This window comes from Leptopilina boulardi, unplaced genomic scaffold (genome assembly GCF_019393585.1).
Source record: "Leptopilina boulardi isolate dan_hultmark-lab unplaced genomic scaffold, ZJU_Lbou_2.1 LbouV2_130, whole genome shotgun sequence".
Classification (NCBI taxonomy): domain Eukaryota; kingdom Metazoa; phylum Arthropoda; class Insecta; order Hymenoptera; family Figitidae; genus Leptopilina; species Leptopilina boulardi.
The window spans coordinates 190,172-212,672 of NW_026137675.1; the positions used below are offsets into that span (position 1 = coordinate 190,172).

The following is a 22,501-nucleotide window of genomic DNA, read 5'->3' on the forward strand; positions in this document are numbered from 1 at the left end:
GGCAGTGGTTGTACAAAAATGGAAAAAGGTCGGTAATATCTTCAATTTTTTTCCAAAATATATAATATTCAATAATTTTACATTATTATTACTATTATAATTATTATTATTATTGTTATTATTCTTACTATTCTTATTCTTATTATTTTATAAATAAACTAATCTAATAAACTAATACATACGTGGGAAATTATCTTCTTTTATACACATATGTAAGAATAAAAGACGTTCCATAGGGGTCGCTCCTTACAAAAATTCGAGTTATCAAATTATTATTTTACTTATTGCGATTTATTAAACAAAATTATAATTATAATCCCTACAGTAATTATTATTATTATTATTATTATTATATTGCCATAATTATTATTATAACTGAAAAAAAATAAAAATTCAGAAAAAAATGTTTCTTACCATAGGAAAATGTTATCATGTTAAATAAACTCGTGCTCTACATTACCGACTGAACCATTTTGATGTTTCAATCTAGTACCGCGGCACGCCGCACACTGGTCGTTCTACGATAATATCCCCTCCTCTCTGAAATCAACGAAAGAGAGAAAAAAAAAAAAAAAGAATACACCACTCTGTGTTAGTTCTATAGTAAGTGTTTAAAAATTGACAGGTAAAACATATAAGAGTTGTCGTCGTGTTTTTATCAGTGATTCAGTGAACGTAAATGTAACACACATCGATAACAATAGAATGTCAAGATAAATTTTCAACATTCACAGTTGTTAATCAGTGCCACATGCTTGCTTGAACCTCGACTTCTCTCGGCTATTCGGAAAATAAGAAGGAAGAAAAAAAAAAGATGATGATAAGTTCGCGGTAAAAACACACATGATTGCAACATAAACCGGGTATGTGTTAAATCTTTTTTTTTCTGATACACGTGTACCTATAATAATTATACCACACATACCGGAGAGTTATTTAAATCAGTAGATTATTGCAGAGGTTTTGTGAGTGTGTGTCTCTCTCTCTCTCTCTCTTTTCTCATTTCACTTTTGCTCTCCTCCAATCCTCCCTCACGTCGATATTGCGAATTCCCCTATATCGCATATACAACCAGGCTCCTTTACTCTTCTCGACACAACAGTGTCATACACAAGTGTCTCAGTTTCCGTCTTATAAGTTGTTTTTTTTTTAAATTTGTTCCTTTTTCGCTAATTTTTTTTTTTTTAATAAAAAGAAGTTTTTTTATAACCAAATGTGAGTGGAGAGAAAATTATTATTCAAGTTGTAAAGTGATACGGTTTTTGAGTTTTACTTTCACTCAATGAGTGAAATATAATAAAAATAATAGTGTTTCCGGGTTTATAAAGTGATATACTCACGGGAAAGGGGATATTTTGTTACACCCCCCCTTCCCTAACCCTGTTTTTGTTACATATATACTCACAATAAGGAATATATAGAGGTAAATTGAATATTATTTATTTTTTATTTATATTTTGTATTTTAACTAGAATTTTTAATTTAGTATTGTTTTTTTTACATTCTGTGACTTTTTTTTGAAAGTTAGGTTAGGTTTCTTCGTTTCTAGCGAAGATTTTCTCTATATGTGTGTTTGCAAGTTTATAGAGTATATAAAGTTGTGTTTGAAATATCCTCTTGGGTTGATTACCGGTTTAAACAGGTTGATCGGGTATTTAGTTTTTAGAGCACTTTTTTTTTTATCTATTTTAAGCTTCCGCTCATCGTGTATGGAATGCTGATTTTCTCTAAGGGCTTTTTTTTCGCAATGCGTGAAAGGGTTTTTCGAATTCGTGTGTAAAATATTTTATATATTATTTGGTGGTTTTTTCCCACTTTTAATAATAATAATAATAATAATAATAATAATAACTAGAATTAATCAGCGTTCTCGAAAACTTCTAAGTAATGTAATAAGATTCAAAATGCTTTGGTGAATTTTTTAAATTTTTGGGCCGCCATATTAAATCCGCCATTTTGGATTTTTGAAAACGGACATAATATAAACGTAATCAGCATCCCAAAAACTTTAAAAATAATATATGATGAAAAATTATTATTACGATAGTTAATTTGCGCCTTAAAGGGTTAAATAAATTTTTTAATTCTAGCATAAAAATTTTATTTTATTTTTTTAACGCAATCTTCTCTCTTCTGTCCATGAAAATAACATAAGAATATCTTGCTCTTGCCTAATTTGCATATCTACTCGTTTCATAGTAAGGATTAATTGAAATTTTTAATTTCAATTTCGACGAAAACGTGCAATTAAAATTCTTTTTTTTTTCCTAATATTATATTTAGTATTTTATTATATTATTTTTCTTTATTATTTTCTTATTGTATTTTATTTTTTAATTTTTATTTATTGTTACGTTTGTTTTTATTTTATTTGTAATATTATTTAAATATTATTTAAATATTTATTGAGATTTTCTTTCTCTGTTTAATTTCCTTATTATTTTTTTTTGTTTTTTGTTGTTTTTTTTATATTTATATTTTTTTAATTTTTCCTGAGTTTGTTGTGAGAATTTTAAATATGTATTTTCGGAAATATTTACATTTATCTCTTTTTATATTTCGTCATATGCTCTTTGAATTTCATTATATTAATAGATTTATGAGAAATATTATTTCACTTTAAAAAGAAAAAATTGTTTTTTTTTTAAATTACAACTGTAATAATAAATCGCTATATTCTGTGAGCTCGATATTTTGTTACAAATATTAAAAAAAAAATATTCTTTTAAAAAATTAATTAATTTATAACTATTAATTTAATTTTTTTCTAAACTTTAATAATAAAAAATAACAGTAAAATTGAATTTAAAATTAAAAATTAACATTTTTAAATTATAATTTTTTGCAATTAAATATATTAATTACTTCCGTTTATAATAATGATTTAATTGGATAATAATTATTATTTATTCGTGACAATTATTGAGAATGTGAAATATTTAGGTTTTTTTTTCATGGGTTTTTTGACTTCGTGTTTTCCTCACCTACAAGCCTTCTATCTCTCTCTAATAGCAAATTTATTTTCCATTTATAGTAACTTCCTGATTGCATTAGACTTTTAATGCAGTCTCTTTAATTGGCACAAAGTTAACAAATTGGCAAAATACATACATACACATTTTCGAAAAGGTGATTCAATTGACCTTGAATTTTATAATCTACTTGAAAATTGAAAATTTCGTCGAATAATAATAATTATTATTATTATTATTGTACGAAAAATTGCAATTTTATCAGACTCTTGTTTCGCGAAAATTATCATGAGAATGAAAGGTGATAATTTATAATAGTAACGAATTATTTTTTTTTTATTATTATTATTTTTTTCATTTTTATTTTATTATAATATTTTAAATTTTTTACAATATTAATAATTTTTTAATTTGTTATATTATAGTAATTTTTTAATTTTATACAATATTAAAATTTTTATTTTTATGTTTAAATTATTTATTAATAAATAAATAAAAAAAAAAAAAAGAAAAGAAGTTTTTACTCGAGTAAAAATTTATTTTTCTTTAATAATAGTTGCCTAATGGCTTTTTAATTATCATAATATATAATTTTTCGAAGCGAAATTCTACATTCTCATTAGAACTTCAATAAAAAAAAAAAAAATTTCATAGATCAATGTTACGATATTTAAATTAAATTAATTAAATAAATGAATAAATATTTAAATTAAAATTAAATAAATAAATGAATAAATATTTAAATTAAATAAATGAATAAATATATTTAAATCAATTTACAATATTTAAATAAACTACACCAAAAAAAAAAAAAATTATTTAATCCAAATAAAAATGATTTAAATTGAATATTAAATATTGATTAATTTGATTATTATAAAATAAATATTTTTTTTTTAAAAATTATATTTTTTTGGGTATCAATATGAAAGAATATTTCAAGCAATTATAAAATTAAGAAATTAGATTATGTACATATTTTTTGCATTTTGATTTTTATTGTAATTTATTTTTTTCTTTTTTTACAGAAGGTAGGAATTATTTTTCATCGATACATGTGTCATATGTATAATTGACTTATGATGATTATTAAAAGGTCATTAAGCCAACATTTATAAATGAATCTTTTGAATATACAATTTAAAAAAAAAAAAGTTGCTTGGAAATTTTGTTTCTCTTTTTATTTGATTCATAAACAATTCAAATAAAAATATTCAATTGAAATTCAGTTAAAGAATTTAGTTAAATCAAACAGTTCGTTTAGCTGAATTTTTTTTTTTTTGGATTCAACCAAAGTTTTCAAAAAAATTAAATCAAATTTTTTTTTTTTTTAATTACCGGATATACAATCGTAAATAATACTTTCAAATAGTATAAAGATAGAACTGAGAATTATATATAAATATATTTATATATTTAGTCTATATAATTCAGAACATTAAATTTATCGCCACTTGTAAAAATAAGTATTTAATTATACCCACTTTCCAGCATTAAGGAAAATAAAACCGGTTTTCAATGACGAATTTAAAAAAAATAGATAATAATGCTTCTATGATGATAGGGACTTTTAAAAAAAATAAATAATAATAATAATAAAAATAATAAAGTGACAAGTACAACATCGAAACTAGATCTCTTCCTGTTATATATATCTCATTTACGTATTTTTGCGATGACGTTCTTTACTTGGAAATTAAGTTTTAATGTTGGTAAAAATTAGTAAAAAAAAAAAAAAAAAAAAATTTCACTAATTTTTAGTAACAAAAATTACTAAATATTTTCACTAATTTTTAGTAACAAAAATTACTAAATATTTTCACTAATTTTTAGTTACAAAAATTACTAAATATTTGGTATAATTTTTTTAAAATTGTAGTAAAAAAAATAACTGAAAATTTGTAGAAATTTTTTTTTGCTAATTTTTAGTGAAATATTACTATTTGGTTCAGTAAATTTTTTTTTTACTTAAGTTTTAGTATTCGAAAAATTACAAAAAATTACTAGAAATTTTCACTCGTTTTCCTTCGAAATTTTTTATTCTTTTACTAATTAGTAAAATATTACTATTTGGTTTAGTAATATTTTTTTTTTTTAGTTTCAGTATCCCAAAAATAACTAAAAATTAATAGAAATTTTCACTAATTCGTTTACTAATTTTTAATAAATTTAATTTACTAAAATTTATACTAATTAAATACTAATTTTTGATTTACTAATTTTTTTTTATCAAAATTTTAGTAAAAAAAATAACAAAACAAAAATTATTATTCGATTTAGTGATATTTTTACTATTTAGAAATACCAAAATTATATTGACTAATTAAATAATCATTTAATTATCTATATAGTAAAATAATAAAATAATTACTATATATATTTCGTATCGTTGGGAAATTACCATCAAATATAATTTCTAATTGTGTCCCACGTGTCCACGCGTCGATATAACTAATTTCCATTTCTAATTTCAATGAGAATATTATGAAACTCATTTTTGATTCATCTTATGTAATATTCAAGTTAATCGTTGGAAAGACAATTTGCTTATTTAGTTTTCTTCCGCGATTAATTTCTCGAAAGCCTCTCTCTCTCTCTCTCTCTCTCTCTCCTGGGTCGTTGTCCCCTTGTCTATAAATACAACACCGTCTATTAAATATAATTTATCTGACAATGTTACCAGCAATAGAATATTAACCAATGTCATGTACATTGGTATGGTTCATTGTACTGATTTTTATTTATTTATAGATTATTTAAAAAAAAAAATTATAATAATCGATGAAAATTCGAATGGTATTATACATTTTTATAACTAAAAGAAAAAAAAGAAAATAATCAACATTAATTTGCATTATGTTTAAAAAAGTAAAAAAAAAAAAATTAAATTATTTAATTACAATGTACGGGCTTATAGTAAAAAATAACTTAATCAATAAATAAATAAATTATAATAATTATAAATATGTAAATTATAATAATTATAAATAAATAAATTATAATAATTATAAATAAGTAAATTATAATAATTATAAATAAATAAATTATAATAATTATAAATAAGTAAATTATAATAATTATAAATAAATAAATTATAATAATTATAAATAAGTAAATTATAATAATTATAAATAAATAAATTATAATAATTATAAATAAGTAAATTATAATAATTATAAATAAATAAATTATAATAATTATAAATAAATTTGTATTTGTTTAAAAAATATTGTTTTATTCGCATTAGCAATGACAGAAAATAACTTTATTATACACTAATTGCGAAACATAACCTAAAAAGATGGAAAAAAAATAATAATATTTTTGCGTAGGAAATCCACGTGGTCGTATTTTATTGAGCGACAAAGTAAATATATTGCAAATGACGACTATTAATAATTGTTCGGCGTTTTTAAAAGCTTAAGTTACATTTTTTTAAATATTATTTTATAAATTCAATTAATTTTATTTTAACTAACATTTTTATTATTATATTTATAAACTATTTTTATTAACAGAAATTTTATTAATAAATAAATTTAAAAAAAATTATTACTAATTATTATAAATTATTATTATTATTATTATTATTATTATTATTAATTATTATTAATTATAAATATATTATTTATTAATTGTAAATTTTTTATATAAAAGAAATTATAAATATATTAATTATGAAAATTAAAAAAATTATACAAATATATAAAAAAAAAATGGTAATCCACCATTTAAATGAGGAATTAATTATTTAAAAAAATAAATAAAACAAAAAAAATAACAAGCTTATTGAACGGTTAAAAATATTGCTTATACCTATATACGAAATTTGTTGAATATTTAATAAATTAATTAAAGTTGCAAATTGTGTATGCTATGTGTGAAAGAAAAATTGAGTAAAGTAGAATTTTTTACAAGGGTGTAATGGCAAAGAAAAAATCCATTTGTGACTTTGTAAATTATTTCAAGGTCATTGTAAAGCGCTGAAAATAAAGTCAAATATATATATGTATATTATAAGGGCACACAAAACAATGATAAAATCTTTATTTTATATTCAAAACGATTTTTTTTCTCTGTTTGCAATTTTTTTATTTCATTTTTTTTTTTTTATTGACAAAGTAATCATTTATTTAAACTCTTTTTTTTATTATTATTTTATCAACCGAACAAATATGCAAATATGCAGTATACATTGTCATATTTTGAGGAGAAAAAACATTTTTTTCAAATTTTATTTAAAAATTTGTAAAAAATTTAAAAATTTAGTAAAAAATTTAAAAATTTAGTAAAAATTAAATTAAAATTCTGTTAAATCAAAATTTTATTATTAACTTTTTAATTAATTAGAAATATTTTTATTATTGTTATTATATTATTATTTTATTTATTATTAATACTATTTATTATAATTATTATTATTATTATTATTATTTTATTTATTATTAATACTATTTATTATTATTATAATTATTTATTACAATTAATTACAATTATTAATTTTCAAAAATTATTGTAAAAGTATTCTCTAAATTTGAAATAGTAAAAAAAAAAATTTTTTTTTTTTACTTCCAAATTAGTAAAATTTAACTAATTCAAAAGCAAAAAGTAATTTTGCTAATTTCAATTAATTCAAAATTATTATAGTTGAATTTTTTTTTTTTACTGATTCAAATTTAGAGAGTGTATTTAAAAAAATAAAAAAGATTCTTTAAAAGGGAAAATAGTAGAATATTAAATAATATTAAATGTATAATAATATATAATAAAGAATAATTGAAGGTTTTTCGTTTCCGGTATCATTGAGTTATGCACGCGTTTGTTAACCTGTCCGTCAAGATAAAAAGGTAAAAAAAAAAATTGCAAGTGTAGAAAATTTCCCCCTTTTTATATTATATGTGTAAAAATAATAATACAATGTTGTCAAATTTATGAAACAATTGAAATTTTGAAGATATGTTAACAATAATTAATTAATAATAATAATAATTTATATTTATTTAATTTAATAATAATTTTTTTTATTATTATTCTTATATTGATTTTGATTTTTTTTTCACAGCATCTTAAGGGAGTAATCGAAGATTTACAAAAATTGAGTCGAACATGCCGATGGTGTTTCTGGACCGTTTACCGGTCCCGAGTTTGCGAGTTTACACGGCAATTAGTGTTGGAATATTATCATGCTCTGTATATTATGCCGCGCAAGTTGTCAAGGATCCAGCGTGGCGGACAAATCATACAAATATTGTTGATCACGACAATATTACAACAAATGTCACGGAAATTGATCCACGATCATTTGGCGTTCATTTGAAGGAGATTTTCTCATGCATGGTCCAGGAACCACTATGCATTTGGGTAAAATAATTTTCTTTTTTTCTAATAAATTTATTTTTTTTTCCACAAAATTCGATTTTCAATTTTTTTTTTTTTTTATAGCGAAACAAAAAAAAATGATTACAATTATTAAAACGAACAAAATTAAAAATAATTATAAAATTAAAATAGGTAAAAAATTTATTGAATTATAATCTATTGAAATTTATTATTAATTAATACTTAAAATTAATATATTTTATTTAAATTATATTTTTGTATGATTAAAATTGTTAAAAGTAATTTTTGGAATAAAAATTTTTTTTTGAAATTAAACAGTAACGGTATATAATAAATAAAAATTATTGAAAATAAATAAATTGAAAAAAAAGAATGTTGGATTTATAAGAAAGTAATGAAAAAAAAAAAAATTGGTGTCTTGTCAACCATCCAACTTGAGCCTCTCGGTATCAGAGAGACACTTTACTTGCTGACCTGGTTTCTTACAAAAGGAAGACACTGTAGATAATACGTGGGAAAATTATTGTAGTTGCAGTCACTACGCGGAAAAATAGATTACGGAAGCGTTGAAAGAATTTTCACACAGAGACAAGGGAGAATTCTCCCTTTTTTTTTTTTTTTTTTTTTATTATTATTGTATTTTCCCCGATCTTTTCTATTTATGACTTTTTAATTAAAAAAAGAAAATCCCTTGAAACTAATGTTATTGATAAAATAATAATCGAAAATTTATCAAAGCTCTCTATAAAAATAGTTGCAAGTTATAAAAATAAATTTTTAAAATATTTTTTAATTAGAAAAATGAAAAAATTTTACCGTTAGTAGTTTCTATGATGATAATAATAATAATTTTTATAATAATTATTAATATTATTTTATTAATTATAAATAATTTTATATTATTTTTAATAATAATAAATAGATTTTTTAATCTTATAATAAAAAATAATAGAAAATTTAAAAAAATTGAAAATGAATTAAAAAATAAATTTTTTTTATATTACTGATATTAATAATATATTATAATTATTGAAATAATAATTATTATATAATAATAATTATAATACAAATAATAATAAATTCTAAAATTTTGCTTTCTAATGTGGCGTGTTTACGAAATCTTGTGATCCAATCGTTACGATAGGAATTATTGCGTAATATTACGAACAATGAATATGCGTGAAAATCATTCTTCTATTACAATTTTTTTTATAAGTTGACAATTATTTAAAAAAAAAAAAAATTATCCTTCAGTTAGGATTTTATTCATCAATTTTTATTTTTGATATTTTGCCTTTTCGCTCTTGAAAATTCAAATATTTTAAATTATCATAAATTGAGTTGTCTAATTTTTCTTTTATATTGAAAATTATTATTATTATTATTATTATTATTATTATTGTAATTTTTATATTATTATTATATTATTTTTTATTTATTAATTTTTTTGTTATTAAATAATTTCTAAAGCTGAAATTTCTTTTTCATTTCTTTTTAATTGAAATAAATATAAATTGAATGCAAAAAAAAAATCTAGTCATCGCAATATTGTTATCTGTAGTAGAGAATTTTTTTTTTCCTTTTAACGTTATCTGATAATGATGAGACAAAAAAAAAAAATATTAATCATACATTTCAGAATAATAGAAAATTTGTTAATGGATTTTTTTTTACGTTTCTAGTTTTTATCTTTTGGAAAAATTGTTTTTTTTTTGAGAAAAAAAAAAATTTCTTCTCTTTAAAAAATGAAAAAGAAAATGTTTCCGATTACTCATAAAATATTAATGTCTGACACACAATCATTTTTTAAAAATGACTCGGAAATATAAGTTAAAAATAGAATATATTTTCAATCCTATGAATGTTATGTTTCTAATTTGCAAAGCTAGCGGAATCGTTTATTATTGTTTTTCTAATTATGTAATTTTCTCTGAATGATAAAACAAAAAATTCTCGCATAAATAACAGTTTCCATAATTTTTTTTTTTAATATTTTTTAAGTGTTATATAATTATTATTATGAATAATAATTTTTTTTTAATGGTTATTATTATAAATTTTTACAATTATTATTGTAAATAATACATTTTTAAATGATAATTATTTATATAAATGATTATTTTATATAATAAGTTAACAGTAATTTAGTCTTAATAATTACTAAAAAAAATTCTTTTATAATTAAGTAATTTTGTTTCATTGAATATGTAAAATTGATAATTTTTTAATTTGAAAAGAAAAAACACGCGACGTAAAGAGTCACGTTTTCATTATTCTCACGTTTTAATATTTATCCATTAATTAATTATTTAAAATGCAGTACGAGATTTTAATTTTATTCACAAAAAATCTTGATAAAATTATTGCATTAAATTGAAGCAGAAAATTTAAAAAATAAAAATTATTTTTCGATTTATTTCTATTTTTAACTATTAATTGTAATTTGTATTTTTTTTCTGATAACAAAATTACAATTTGTTTATGAAATTAAATAATTAAATTATGATGAATATTTTATTTTCACTTTAGAGAAATAAAATTATTTGTCTATGCAAAAAATAATAACTTTTCTTCTCAATTTTTGGAAAATTGGATAAAAAATTGATTTGTAAATGACAATAATCTGGTTTTAAAAAATACAACATGTGGATTGTAATTTTCGAAGGAATATTGAATGAAATGACCATTTAAATTATTCAATTATTGGCGCCAAATGAGAAAATCAATATTCAATTTTCTCTTTCAAAGAATTATACAAAACCTGTTTCGTTGAATTTTATTATTTTATTTATTTTTTTTTATTTTAAGTTCAATTGATTGATTTTGCATATATTTTGTATATATACATATGTATTTTTTTTTTTTTTTTTTTATTATTTATACCAAAAATTTTTGAATATAGTATATAAAATTTTTTTCTTTTTAAGAAATTAACATTTTTCGTTAACCTTGAATGTCTAAATAATTTTTGGTACAATTCCCATTCTTCCGTGTTCCTCAATCGAATTTTTGTCAAGGTCCCTATATTTGGCTTTCTTCTCACTCAATATTGCCAAGAAATACGCAAGTGAAACTGTAATTACGTGTATATTAGAAAAAAGGTACACGTGGTTGTCAAGATTCCGAGTTTTTTTTCAGTAACAATTAGAAATTTGATAAAAATAATATAGTTTGCTTTTGAAGAATAATTTCATAAAAAAAAAAATTTTAATATAAAAAGAATATTTTTTTTCCCCATAAAAAGGATATTTTTTTAATAAATAAAAGGAATTTTTATTTTTTAATTAAATTTAAAAAAAAACTATATATTTTCAATAAATTAATTTATGAATATTTTTTTTCCATTTTGAAAATGTAATAATTTTTTTTTCTCTCTTTTTTTTTTTTTTTTGCAGACACTGATAAACATGGCCTATTGCGTCCTAATTTTGTTGGGAAAATCGATCCAGAAACTTGTATTTGGTGAGCTACGAGTTTCGGAGAGGCAACATTTGAAAGATAAATTTTGGAATTTCATCTTTTACAAATTCATCTTTGTTTTTGGTGTACTTAACGTTCAATATATGGACGAGGTCGTCCTCTGGTGCGCCTGGTTCACTGCTCTCGGATTTCTCAGTCTTCTCAGTCAACTGTGCAAAGATCGATTTGAATATGTGAGTATTTTTTTTTTTGTCAACAAGTTTTTCACAATTTTTTTTTTTTTTCCTAGCAAAAAAAGATTATTACTACAATTATTGGTAGAAATAATTGAAAATTTTTACTAGAAAGACGATTATTTGAAAAAAAAAAAAAATTTTTCAAAGTCCACTAAATGATTTAACAATTAGAAAAGAAATTAATTTTTAAAACAAAAAAAAAATTATACAATTTAAAGAAAAATGTTATTTACAATTTTTTTTTAATAAACATTGGAAGACTTTTTTTTTAGAAGAAAATTTATAAAAAATTTTATTCAAAAAAAAAAATATATATTTCTTTTAAAATCGATGATAATAAAATTTTCCCCTTGATTATTAATTTACTTTTTTATAATTTGTTTAATTTTTTTTTTTAATTTCTTATCTAATTTTTTTGTCAATAATTATTTATTTTTGTAACTTATTTTCTTTTTTAAATAATAGAATTCAAAAATAGAATAATAGAATAATTCAGAAAATTGTGTTAATTTTTTTTTTTTTTTTTTAATTTGCGAATTTATATGAAATTTGAGCGCGTGCTAAAAAGTTGATTGGATAAATCAGTCATGGACGATTGATTACTGAAATTGGAACAATTTTTCATGTGTTTTATGTGGTAAAATGACGCGGAACAACAAGTCCTTGACACCTTGGTGAAATTTATTCGTTGTGTGTGCACCTACATGGCTCACTGAATACGCCCCGAGTATATATATATTTCTCAATTGAACCTTGACTATGATATTGTATCGGCTGTTTCTTTTAAACACCAACTAACAAGATGTGTACCACTTATATATCTCTTTATACATTCAATTCTATTTAAAACGCAATTTTTTTTTTCTTTTTCTTTTTATTTCAAAAATTTTTGCAAATCTCATTTTTCTAAAAGCAGAGGCGTAACATGAAAAATATCTGTTTATTTCTAGATATTTAGTTTTGAAAAAAAATTTATTTATTTTTTAAAATTATTTATTAAAAAATAAAAAATTTTATTCAATTTTCGTAAAAATACACTAAAAAAAAATTTATTTGATTCAAATAATCGCTTACTTGACTATTATCAAATAAATATTTATTTGTATCAAATAATTATTTGATTCAAGTAAATATTTATTTTATAATAATCAAATAATCGATTATTTAAATCAAATAAATTTTTTTTCAGTGTTTCTAAAAATACTATTTTAGTTTTATTATTAAATAATTATTATTTTTAATTTCACAATATTCATTTTTCAAACAAATTAATTGTAAAAAAAATTATTGTAAAAAATTATTTTAGTTTTATTATTAAATAATTACTATTTTTAATTTTACAATATATTTATTAAGTTTTTGAAAAAAAATTAATTATTGGTGGAAAAAAAAATCAAGATTTCTAGCTCTTTTTCAAATAATGAATTTTCTGAGGGGGGGGGGGGTAAATGAAAATTTCATTACACAATCAAATCAAGAGATTTACTGTGTGTGGTGGTCAAAATCCTATTAGACTAATGTTTAATCCAATAAAAGTAACGAGGTTACATGCCAAAGGCAGAATGGCGAATTTTTTTTTTTTTTTTTTTTTTTAAATTCAACGTAAAATGTCAGAAAATCGTAATAAAGGGGCAAAAAAAAAAATCAATTTTTTGCTGCGAAATGAACCAATTCTAATTTCGAAAAAATTCTTTTATAAAAGTTTGCAAATCTCAAAATTCTTTTGAAATTTCAATGAAAAGAGAATAAATAATAATTTTTTTCTCTGATATAATGAATAAAAAAAAATAAATTTAAAAAAAATTACTAAATTATCGTATAGAGTACTAAATAAATAAAATTAAATCAATTTTCGAATTGGACAAAAATTAAAGAATTTTCTTTGTTTTAAAAAATTAATTTTGTAATTTTTCTCTTTTTTTTTAGAAAAAACTAAAAAAATATATTTTTAGAACTTGAATCAGAAATATGTATAGATACAAATGCAAATTAATTCGCTTGACTCACTTTACTCTCATTTCATTTTTGAATTGTAATGTTAAGTTCAACTTTTTATTTGTGATTGGAAAATTTTTCTTCTGAGTCACACACAACTTGTGAATAGATTGAGTATTATTATTATTATTATTATTATTGTAATTATTAATCAGTATTATACCTATAATTATTGCTTAATTTCTAGATTGAAATTAATCAAGTTTAACAAGTTGTTATTCACATTAATCACGTGTAGGATTTCTTATGTGTTGCTTCTTTTTTTATTTCAAAAAATAAAACAAGATTAATATCAGTTTTGTTTAAATAATTAATTCAGTTGCAAGTCTCTTTAGTTATTTCTCCTTGACATTTTATTTATAAAATGAGTTGTAATTATTTATATGTATTTTTTATTTTTCACTATAAATTAAAAATTCAATTTTTAATACATTTTTTTTTTTAATTTCAAAAATTAAAAGAAAATCTTTAACTGTAAATTAAAAGAAAAGAATAATTATTAATTTAAAATAAAAAATTTTGTTTGGAAATAAAATTTTTATTTAAAAATATGAAAATTATTTTGAAATATTTTATTTGCCCTGAAACAAATATATTTTTTTTGGTTCTATGATTATCTGAGTTTTTTTTTTTGAGTTTTTCCAAATTGTAATTTTTTTTCCATATAAAATAATGATTGTTTTTTCTTCGTTTTAATGAAAAAATTTTTTTTTCCAGCTCTCATTTTCGCCAACAACTCCAGGATGGAGTCATGCAAGATTATTGGGTCTTTTGGCGTCAATTTTGGCACTTTCTGGATTTATGCTTCTTCTTTGCACGGCCGCAGCATTTTTCTTCGTCTCCTTTAATACTTTCGCTTTCATGTCAGCAGAGGTGAGTCATTTTCTTTATTATTTGATAATTTATTAATTTTTAAATTAAAAAAAATTTTTTGTTAAATTCTTAATTCTTTCGTAAAATTTTTTTTTTTCAAGTTTATTTTCGAGAATAATAAAAAAAAATTCAAGTTTCATTTTATTCCAAGGCAATTAAAATATGTCATACAAATTTGCGCGCGAAGGCTTTTTAATTTTTAGCGAAGGAAAAAAGCAAAAAAAAAAAGTAATAAAATAATCGAAGGTTCGAAAACTTGAATCATTTTACCACTTAATGGACACTGAATCGTTAATCCGGAACTTTAAGATTTTTTTTTTATTATATATCTTATCAAGGATTCACGTTTTGTTCTTGTACATTTCTTTTTAAACTGAAATTTAGTAACGGATTTTTAATTTATTAATAATTAGGAATTAGTCAATAATTATTAATATTATAATTATTATAATATCGATTGAGAATAAGTAAATAAATTATAATAATTAATAATAGAGAAAGAACGAAAATTTTTCAACATTTGTAATTTAATTACAAATCAATGGAAATTTATTCTTGCAACAAAAAAAAAATTTATTGTGAGGAAAATATGTAAATCAATTTTTTTTTTAAATTATTTAAATTGGGACTCGGATTCTAGGATTTTTTCAAATTAAAATTCTCAAAAATTCAATTATTAAAAAAAAATTTTTTTAATTTTCCAAAAGGTATTTTATTTTTTAAAATCTATAAATAAAATTTCTTGATAATTTTCTATATATGTAATTATTTTTTTGTAAAGAAATTTTAAAAAATTTGTTTTTAATATCTAAAAAAAAAACAATGATGAGAGAAAATTCAGGGATTTTTATTAAAAACCGTGGAAAAAATATCAAAGAGCTAAAAAAAATTCCGATATTTGGAAAAAATAGACAGAAAAAAATTACTTTTTTTTTATTTTTATTTAGCTTCAAAAAAATGTTTCAAGTCATCTGAAGATTAGGTCATTTGACCTAATTCTTATTTATAACTTCTTCTTCATCTTCTTCTTCTTCTTTATCGGTCCCAATTTTTATTTATCTTAATCTTTACTTAACTAACTTGAAAGTTAGATTTAATAAAAGATTAGGGTAAGTAAGAATTAGGTTAATTGCAAATTAGGTCAAATAAAAATTTAGTCAAAATATATGACGATTTAACAATAAGTATAATAATTTTCTTATTCTTCTTTACTATATTTACTATTCTGATTAATATTATTATTATCATTATTTTTATTATGATTATTATTTTATTATTTTCATTATTCTGATTATTATTTTAATTATTATTAATTTTTATTAAAATTATTATTATTATTATTATTATTATTATTATTATTATTAACATCATTTTTATTATTGTTTTTTTTGTAATTTTGACTAAAAATTATTTAGTTATAACATAAAAAACAATAACCTTTTCTTTTAAATTTATCCTTTGACTATTATTTTTTTTGCGATGTTTCTAAAGTTTTTTTTTTTTTTTTTTCTTGTAATTTAAATGATAGCAGACCTTGAATCTAAATAAAAAAAAGCGTCCGGGACATTCACCTATAACCAGTTCATCATTTTATTACATCAATCATCTCTTGATATTCATCCTTCTACCCACTTTTGCTCTTGAAAATAAAATTTATAATATACATAATATTATACATAAAAAAATATCTCAGGAAAATCATTTTTTTTGTAATATTTTCAAGTTTTTCGATGCTTATAATTTTTTTTTTTTTTTTGAAAAATATATTATTTTTTTTTTAATAACAAAAAATGATGACAAATATTTTTAAAAATTTTAAATTATTAATTAATGTAAATTAATTGATAATAAATAATTGATTGATTATTAATAAATTCATGATATTACTCAACTTTTACCGAAATGATTTTAATTATTAAATAATTGCCTTGGAAAATTTTAAAGGTCACATTTGAAGAAAAAAAACGATTTAAAGAACAAAAAACAAATAATATATTTGGAAAATTTTGTATTATTAATAATTTTGACATTAATATGACAATTATTTATAAATTGTTGTTTTCAATTTGAATATTAAATTAAATTTATGGCTTTTAAATTGATTATAGAGTTTGAGATTTTTTGTTCACATTATATGAATATATAGGCTTGATTGTAAATGATAGACTATGTAGATATTGTAAATAGAGTTTGCTTAATTTCTAATTGAAAAGGTCTGTAACACTCTATCGATTAATCTATATAAACCGCAAGTAGTCGTTAATGTGCTGTCGTTTATATATTATACAGAAAACTTGTTTTCCATTTAGACGACTTTTATTTTTTTTCATATTTTTTTTTTACGATTTACATATTTAATTGTTATTTATTTATTCTTCAGTTAAAGAAATACCAAGGTTTGAAATACTTTTTCTTTTTTTTTTTTTTTTTTAATGTAGTTTTTCTCTTTAGAATTATATATTTTTTGTTTTATTATACAATTTTTGGGAAATAAAATATTTGGAAAAAAATATAAGTTAAGAATTGTAAAAATAGTTTTTAATGATGTAAATGAAATTGTTTCTATTTTTTGTTTTTTTTTTCAGTGTGTACTACTTGGCGTGAGAACAATTCATGTCATGTTACGTTACGCTATTCATCTCTATGACACAAGAGGTGCTGGCACATCATCTCCACGTTCCTGGGACAAAAGAGGACCCTTGGCTTATTATACGGAACTTGCTTCAGAATTAACTGTTCTGGCAGTTGAATTTCTCCATCATATTCATATGCTTTTGTGGAGTAACATCTTTCTTAGTATGGCGTCTCTTGTTATTTGCATGCAACTTCGATATCTCTTTTATGAAATTCAACGGAGAATCACAAAACATCGAAATTATCTCGCTGTTCTCAGTCACATGGAGCAAAAGTCAGTTTACAAAAAAATATTTTCCCTTTTCTTTTTCCAAAGAATTTTTTAGTATTTTTTTTTTACTATTCAGTATTTTTACTATAATTTTAGTATAATAATAATAATAATAATTTTTTTTGATGAAAAACTAGTTATCCAATGGCAACGCAGGAGGAACTCGCGGAAAATTCGGACAATTGCGCTGTTTGTTGGGAAAAAATGGAAACGGCAAGAAAATTACCATGTGGACATTTATTTCATAATTCGTGTCTACAATCGTGGTTGGAACAAGACACATCGTGTCCAACGTGTCGTCTTGCATTGAGTATGCAGGCAAATCATCGTGAAAATAATCAAGAAATACCACAAGAATCACAAACACCAGCGCGAAGGAATGACAATCATTTTTTTCATTTCGATGGCTCACGTTATGTTTCATGGTTGCCAAGTTTTTCCGTTGAAGTCACGCACAATCGTTTGCGTGGCGATTTTCTCACCATGGCGCACAGTAATTCACAATTGGACGCAATGGCACGACAGGTTTGAGAAAAAAAATTTCAATTAATTTTTTTGCCACAATTTCATTTTGTTCTTTATTTTATAAATGTTTGTTTAATTTAATTTTATTAAATTTCTGTTTGTTTTTTTTAGGTACAACAATTGTTTCCGCATTATTTGCGAAATGTTGTGATTGAAGATTTACGAGTGACAAGATCGGTGGAATTGACAATTGAAAATATTCTCGATGGAAGATTAACATTGCCACATCATGTTATTGAGGAGCCGGAAACGGAAACTCAAACTCAATCCATTGGCAATATTTTGCCAAGTAATGAAACGCAAACTTCGTGGGATCCACATCTTGATATTCCCAATGTTGACAGGTAACTTTGGAGTAAATGAAAATATTTTTACTATTTTTTTTATTACTTTTAGGCATTTCATTTAAAGAATAATTATTTCTAATAAAATTTTTGAAAAAGAAAATTATAATTAGGTCAAATTTAATTAATTTAATGAATGTAATAAATAAAAAGAAAGAATTATTTAATAAATGTAATTATTTTTTACAGCAGCGAGGAGCAAATAAATTTGGGTGGTCGTTTCTCAAAATCGCCAATTGAGAGGGAAAGAATTTTAAAACGTCGAAAAGAACATCTTTTATTATCGGCACGTCGAAAATATTTCGAAAAATTATGCAATAAAATTGAAACAGATCTCGCTGATACAGAATCACCTTCGTCATCATCATCATCATCAATTTCCTGTCCAATGCCATCGTCATCAAGAAATACACACGAAATTAAATCATAGGCGTTTCCAAATCAGTCCAGCAAGAAAAAAAAAATCACTTTTTCTCAACTCAGGACTCGCATCTCAGGAGAGATTGTAAGAGAAACTTCTTCGTCTCCATATTAAATGTATTGAATGAATCGCATTTTATTAAGCGATTCAAATAACCCTCCAAAAAAAAAAAAAATAAGAAAGAAAGAAAACGGAAACTAGAATTTTAATTTTCGTAGTTCTCGCGTTAAATTGTGGAGAATATGGAAGTGAAGGATAAGAAAGAAAAATTTAGCAATTGAGAAATGGGGGGAAAAAAAAAATGATGAATGGAAAAAATCGATAAAGGGAAAAAAAGGTGAAAAAATGGGCGAAAATGAGAAAATAAATTTATTTGGGAATAAAAAGAAAAGAAAAAAGGTGAAAGGATAAAAAGTTTGAAAAAGAGAAAATAAGGCGAAGATAAGAAAGAAAAAGAAAGAAAAGGCGAGAAATTTTTTCGTGAGGAAAAAAGAAAAAGAAAAGACGAGTGATGGAGGGGAAAAAAAAAAGTTTAGAAAAAGAAAAGGATAGGGGGGGAAAAAAAGCAAGAAAGGAGAAAAAGAAGATTAAGAGAAGAAAAAGAAGCGGAAAAATGGTAAGACAAAAGATAATAAAGAAAGAAAGAAAAGAAAAAAGTTTTAACAAAAGAAACATAATAAATAAATAAAAAAATTTATCTATTATTTCACAGAAGGAAAATATTAAATAATTAATATTTATTCTAATTATTATACAAAAAAAAATTGAATTTTACAAAAAAAATTAAAAAATATTCGTTTTTTTTTAATTTTTTAAATAGAAAAAAAATCTTAGTTGTAAAATAATATATTATTCTATTTTGAATTAGAATAAAAATAATATATTATTTTTTTTGGAATTATAAAAAATTACAAAAATTTTTTATATAAATTCCTTTATTATTTTCTATATATAAATTTTTATATAGAATAGAATTTTATTAATTTAAAAATTGTTTTACATCTTCAAATGCGATTATATAAATTTATATATAAATTTTTGTAAATTTTTTTTTTCAATTCTAAAAATTTATAGACTTCTATAAATTTAAGTTTTCTTTGTTTAATTTCTAAAAATTTATAGACTTGTATAAATTTTTATAATTTAATTCTATGGAATTTCAATTTTCATTTAAAGAAAATAATAAATAAAAGCTGAAAAGAAGGAAAAGTAAATATAAAATAAATGTCTGAAAAGGTAATTAAATTAAAGAACGAAGAAAATAAAAAGAAGGAAAAAAGAGGAAAAATCGGATAATGACCAGAATTTGAAGGAGAGTTTTTTTTTTTTTTTAGTCTAAAAGAGTGGAAAAAGTCGATGAAAGCGTGTTTTAAATGAAAAAAAAAATAGAGGGAAATTCGAAAGTCTTTGAATTTAAAGCACTTTTTATTATTATTTTTTTTTATTGACTAGTTTACAGAATTTTTTTTTTTATATATATAAATGTTTTCTTTTTCTATAAAACCTCTTAATTTAGATAGAGGTGGATTTGAAAAAGTAGAGCGAGATTCTTTTTTTTTCTCCGATTACATTTTTTTTTTTTTTTAGGCTGAGTACTTGAAACAATGTGAAAAAATAGAATAGTAAAAAAAAATAAATTAGAATATTCCTTGTACTATAGTTAATGCCACACGAGAAAATTGAAACTTAATTTAAAAATACCAGGGTTTTGAATTTTTCTAGAAAAAAATTATTATTTTTTTTTTTAAATTTTTTAAAAGTAAATATTTTCGTAAAAATAGTAAAAGAGAATTTTTTTTCAAGGAAAGAACACGGAAAAAATAATTTACCTGAAACAGCGAAACGTTTCACTGTAGTAGGAAAAATTTTACTTGTCTCAATTAAATCATTCGCTATTCTAGTGTTATCTTTTTCTGTTTCAGGTAAATATTTTTTCCCTGAATGTAAAAAATATTTTTTTTTTATCTAAATAAAACAATTTTTTTATTTTCTTGAAAAAAGAATTAATAAAACAATAAAATAATAATTATAAAAGAAAAAAAATAATTTCTTTTAACATTTTTTGAAAAATAGAAAAAATTTTGGATTTTAATTTTCAAAAGAAAGAACTGTAAAAAAAGGGTTGTCTTTAATTTTTCTTTAAGAAAATATTTAGCATTATCTCTAAATAATCTGTTGCTTTTTTCGCAGACTTTAAATTAATTTCCATTATGTTTTTTTTTTGTCTATATATTATAAATACATATATATATAGTTGATAATTAAAACGCCTTTTGAATTTTTCTCGCTTTTGCTTTTTTTTTTGTGATAATAATTGACTTTTTTATATATAAATAAATAGTAATAGGTATTATAAAAAAATACACCTCTATAATGCGCATACATTCGTATAATGTACATTTGTACGTATGATATTCATACAATTTTGAAAGAGAGAAAAAGAGAGAGAGAGAGAGAAAGAGAGAAAGAAAAAGAGAGAAAAATAAAAAAATTTACTCACTAATTTAAGATCAAGGAAAGAAAAAAAAAACTGATATAGAAAATGACAAAATTCATTTTCGCGACAAAAAGGCGTAATTTTAATTGCGCCTTTTGTTATAGTATTAATAGAATTATTTATTTTTTAGTAATCTAAGTGAAAATATCGTTCACAGAGTCTAATGGAGTTGTGAAAATAGCAACTATCCGCGTATGGCGATTTGCCAAAAAAAAAAAAAAATCCCAAAAATCCTCGAAAAAAGGATAAAAAATTTAATAGAAAACTTTTAGAGAAAAAAAAAACAAAACAAAACGATCGACTGGATCATTTTTGTGGGAAATATAATTTCGAACTTACAAAAATTTTCATTGTTTTTTTTTTTTTTTTAAATAGAAAAGATTTTGATTTTCTAAAAATCGTATTAAAAAAAAAAATTTTTTTTTTTATCTTTTCAAAGTAAAATTTCGCAATTTTTCTTTTGCCTAAAGAAAATTAAAAAATATATTTTTTTTCAAACAAATAATTTTTATTTGCTAAATATTTTGTTTTATTTAAAGTTTATCAATTTTGTAAAAATGAGATGTTTTTTTTTTTTAATTTTGAAATTTGAAAAGGAAAAATCTTACAGAAATGTGATAGTTATAATATTGTGTGGAGACAAAAAAAAAAGAGTAATTTTGTCCCCATTTTTTCTGTACTTTCAATCATTTTTGATGTAATTTTTTTTTTTTTTTTTTGATTTTAATACTTTGAAAAAAAAAATACATGTACACCATTATAAATAAATATAGGATATCAAAATACCCTCCACGAGATCCTTGTAAATACACTCACACAAACACAAAAAAAAAAAAAAACACAGTTAAGAAATCTTATTACGTATACATTTCAGCCAATAATCTGTCATTTCATTAGGATTGTAATGAGAAGTGTATATCATAAATAAAAATATGCTATAGATTGTTGTAGATATTTTGTCCTTTGGTTCATT

General features: G+C 21.2%; 1 protein-coding gene across 3 annotated transcripts; it reads left to right on the top strand.

Annotated features, from left to right (window-relative positions):
* Positions 1–549: 549 nt before the first annotated feature.
* LOC127291268 (E3 ubiquitin-protein ligase AMFR-like) lies at positions 550–22,478 on the top strand. Of its 3 annotated transcripts, none has more exons than XM_051320311.1 (8): positions 550–863; positions 8,035–8,333; positions 11,708–11,965; positions 14,681–14,836; positions 17,422–17,744; positions 17,879–18,266; positions 18,378–18,610; positions 18,803–22,478. In XM_051320311.1, the coding sequence occupies exons 2-8, from the start codon at positions 8,079–8,081 to the stop codon at positions 19,038–19,040; spliced, it is 1,851 nt and encodes a 616-aa protein (XP_051176268.1). In that variant the 5' UTR covers positions 550–863; positions 8,035–8,078; the 3' UTR covers positions 19,041–22,478. The 3 variants fall into 3 exon arrangements, with proteins under 3 accessions (XP_051176268.1, XP_051176266.1, XP_051176267.1); XM_051320309.1 differs by having other exon boundaries at positions 551–863; positions 18,800–22,478; XM_051320310.1 differs by lacking the exon at positions 550–863 and adding an exon at positions 1,056–1,423 and having other exon boundaries at positions 18,800–22,478.
* Positions 22,479–22,501: the final 23 nt, after the last annotated feature.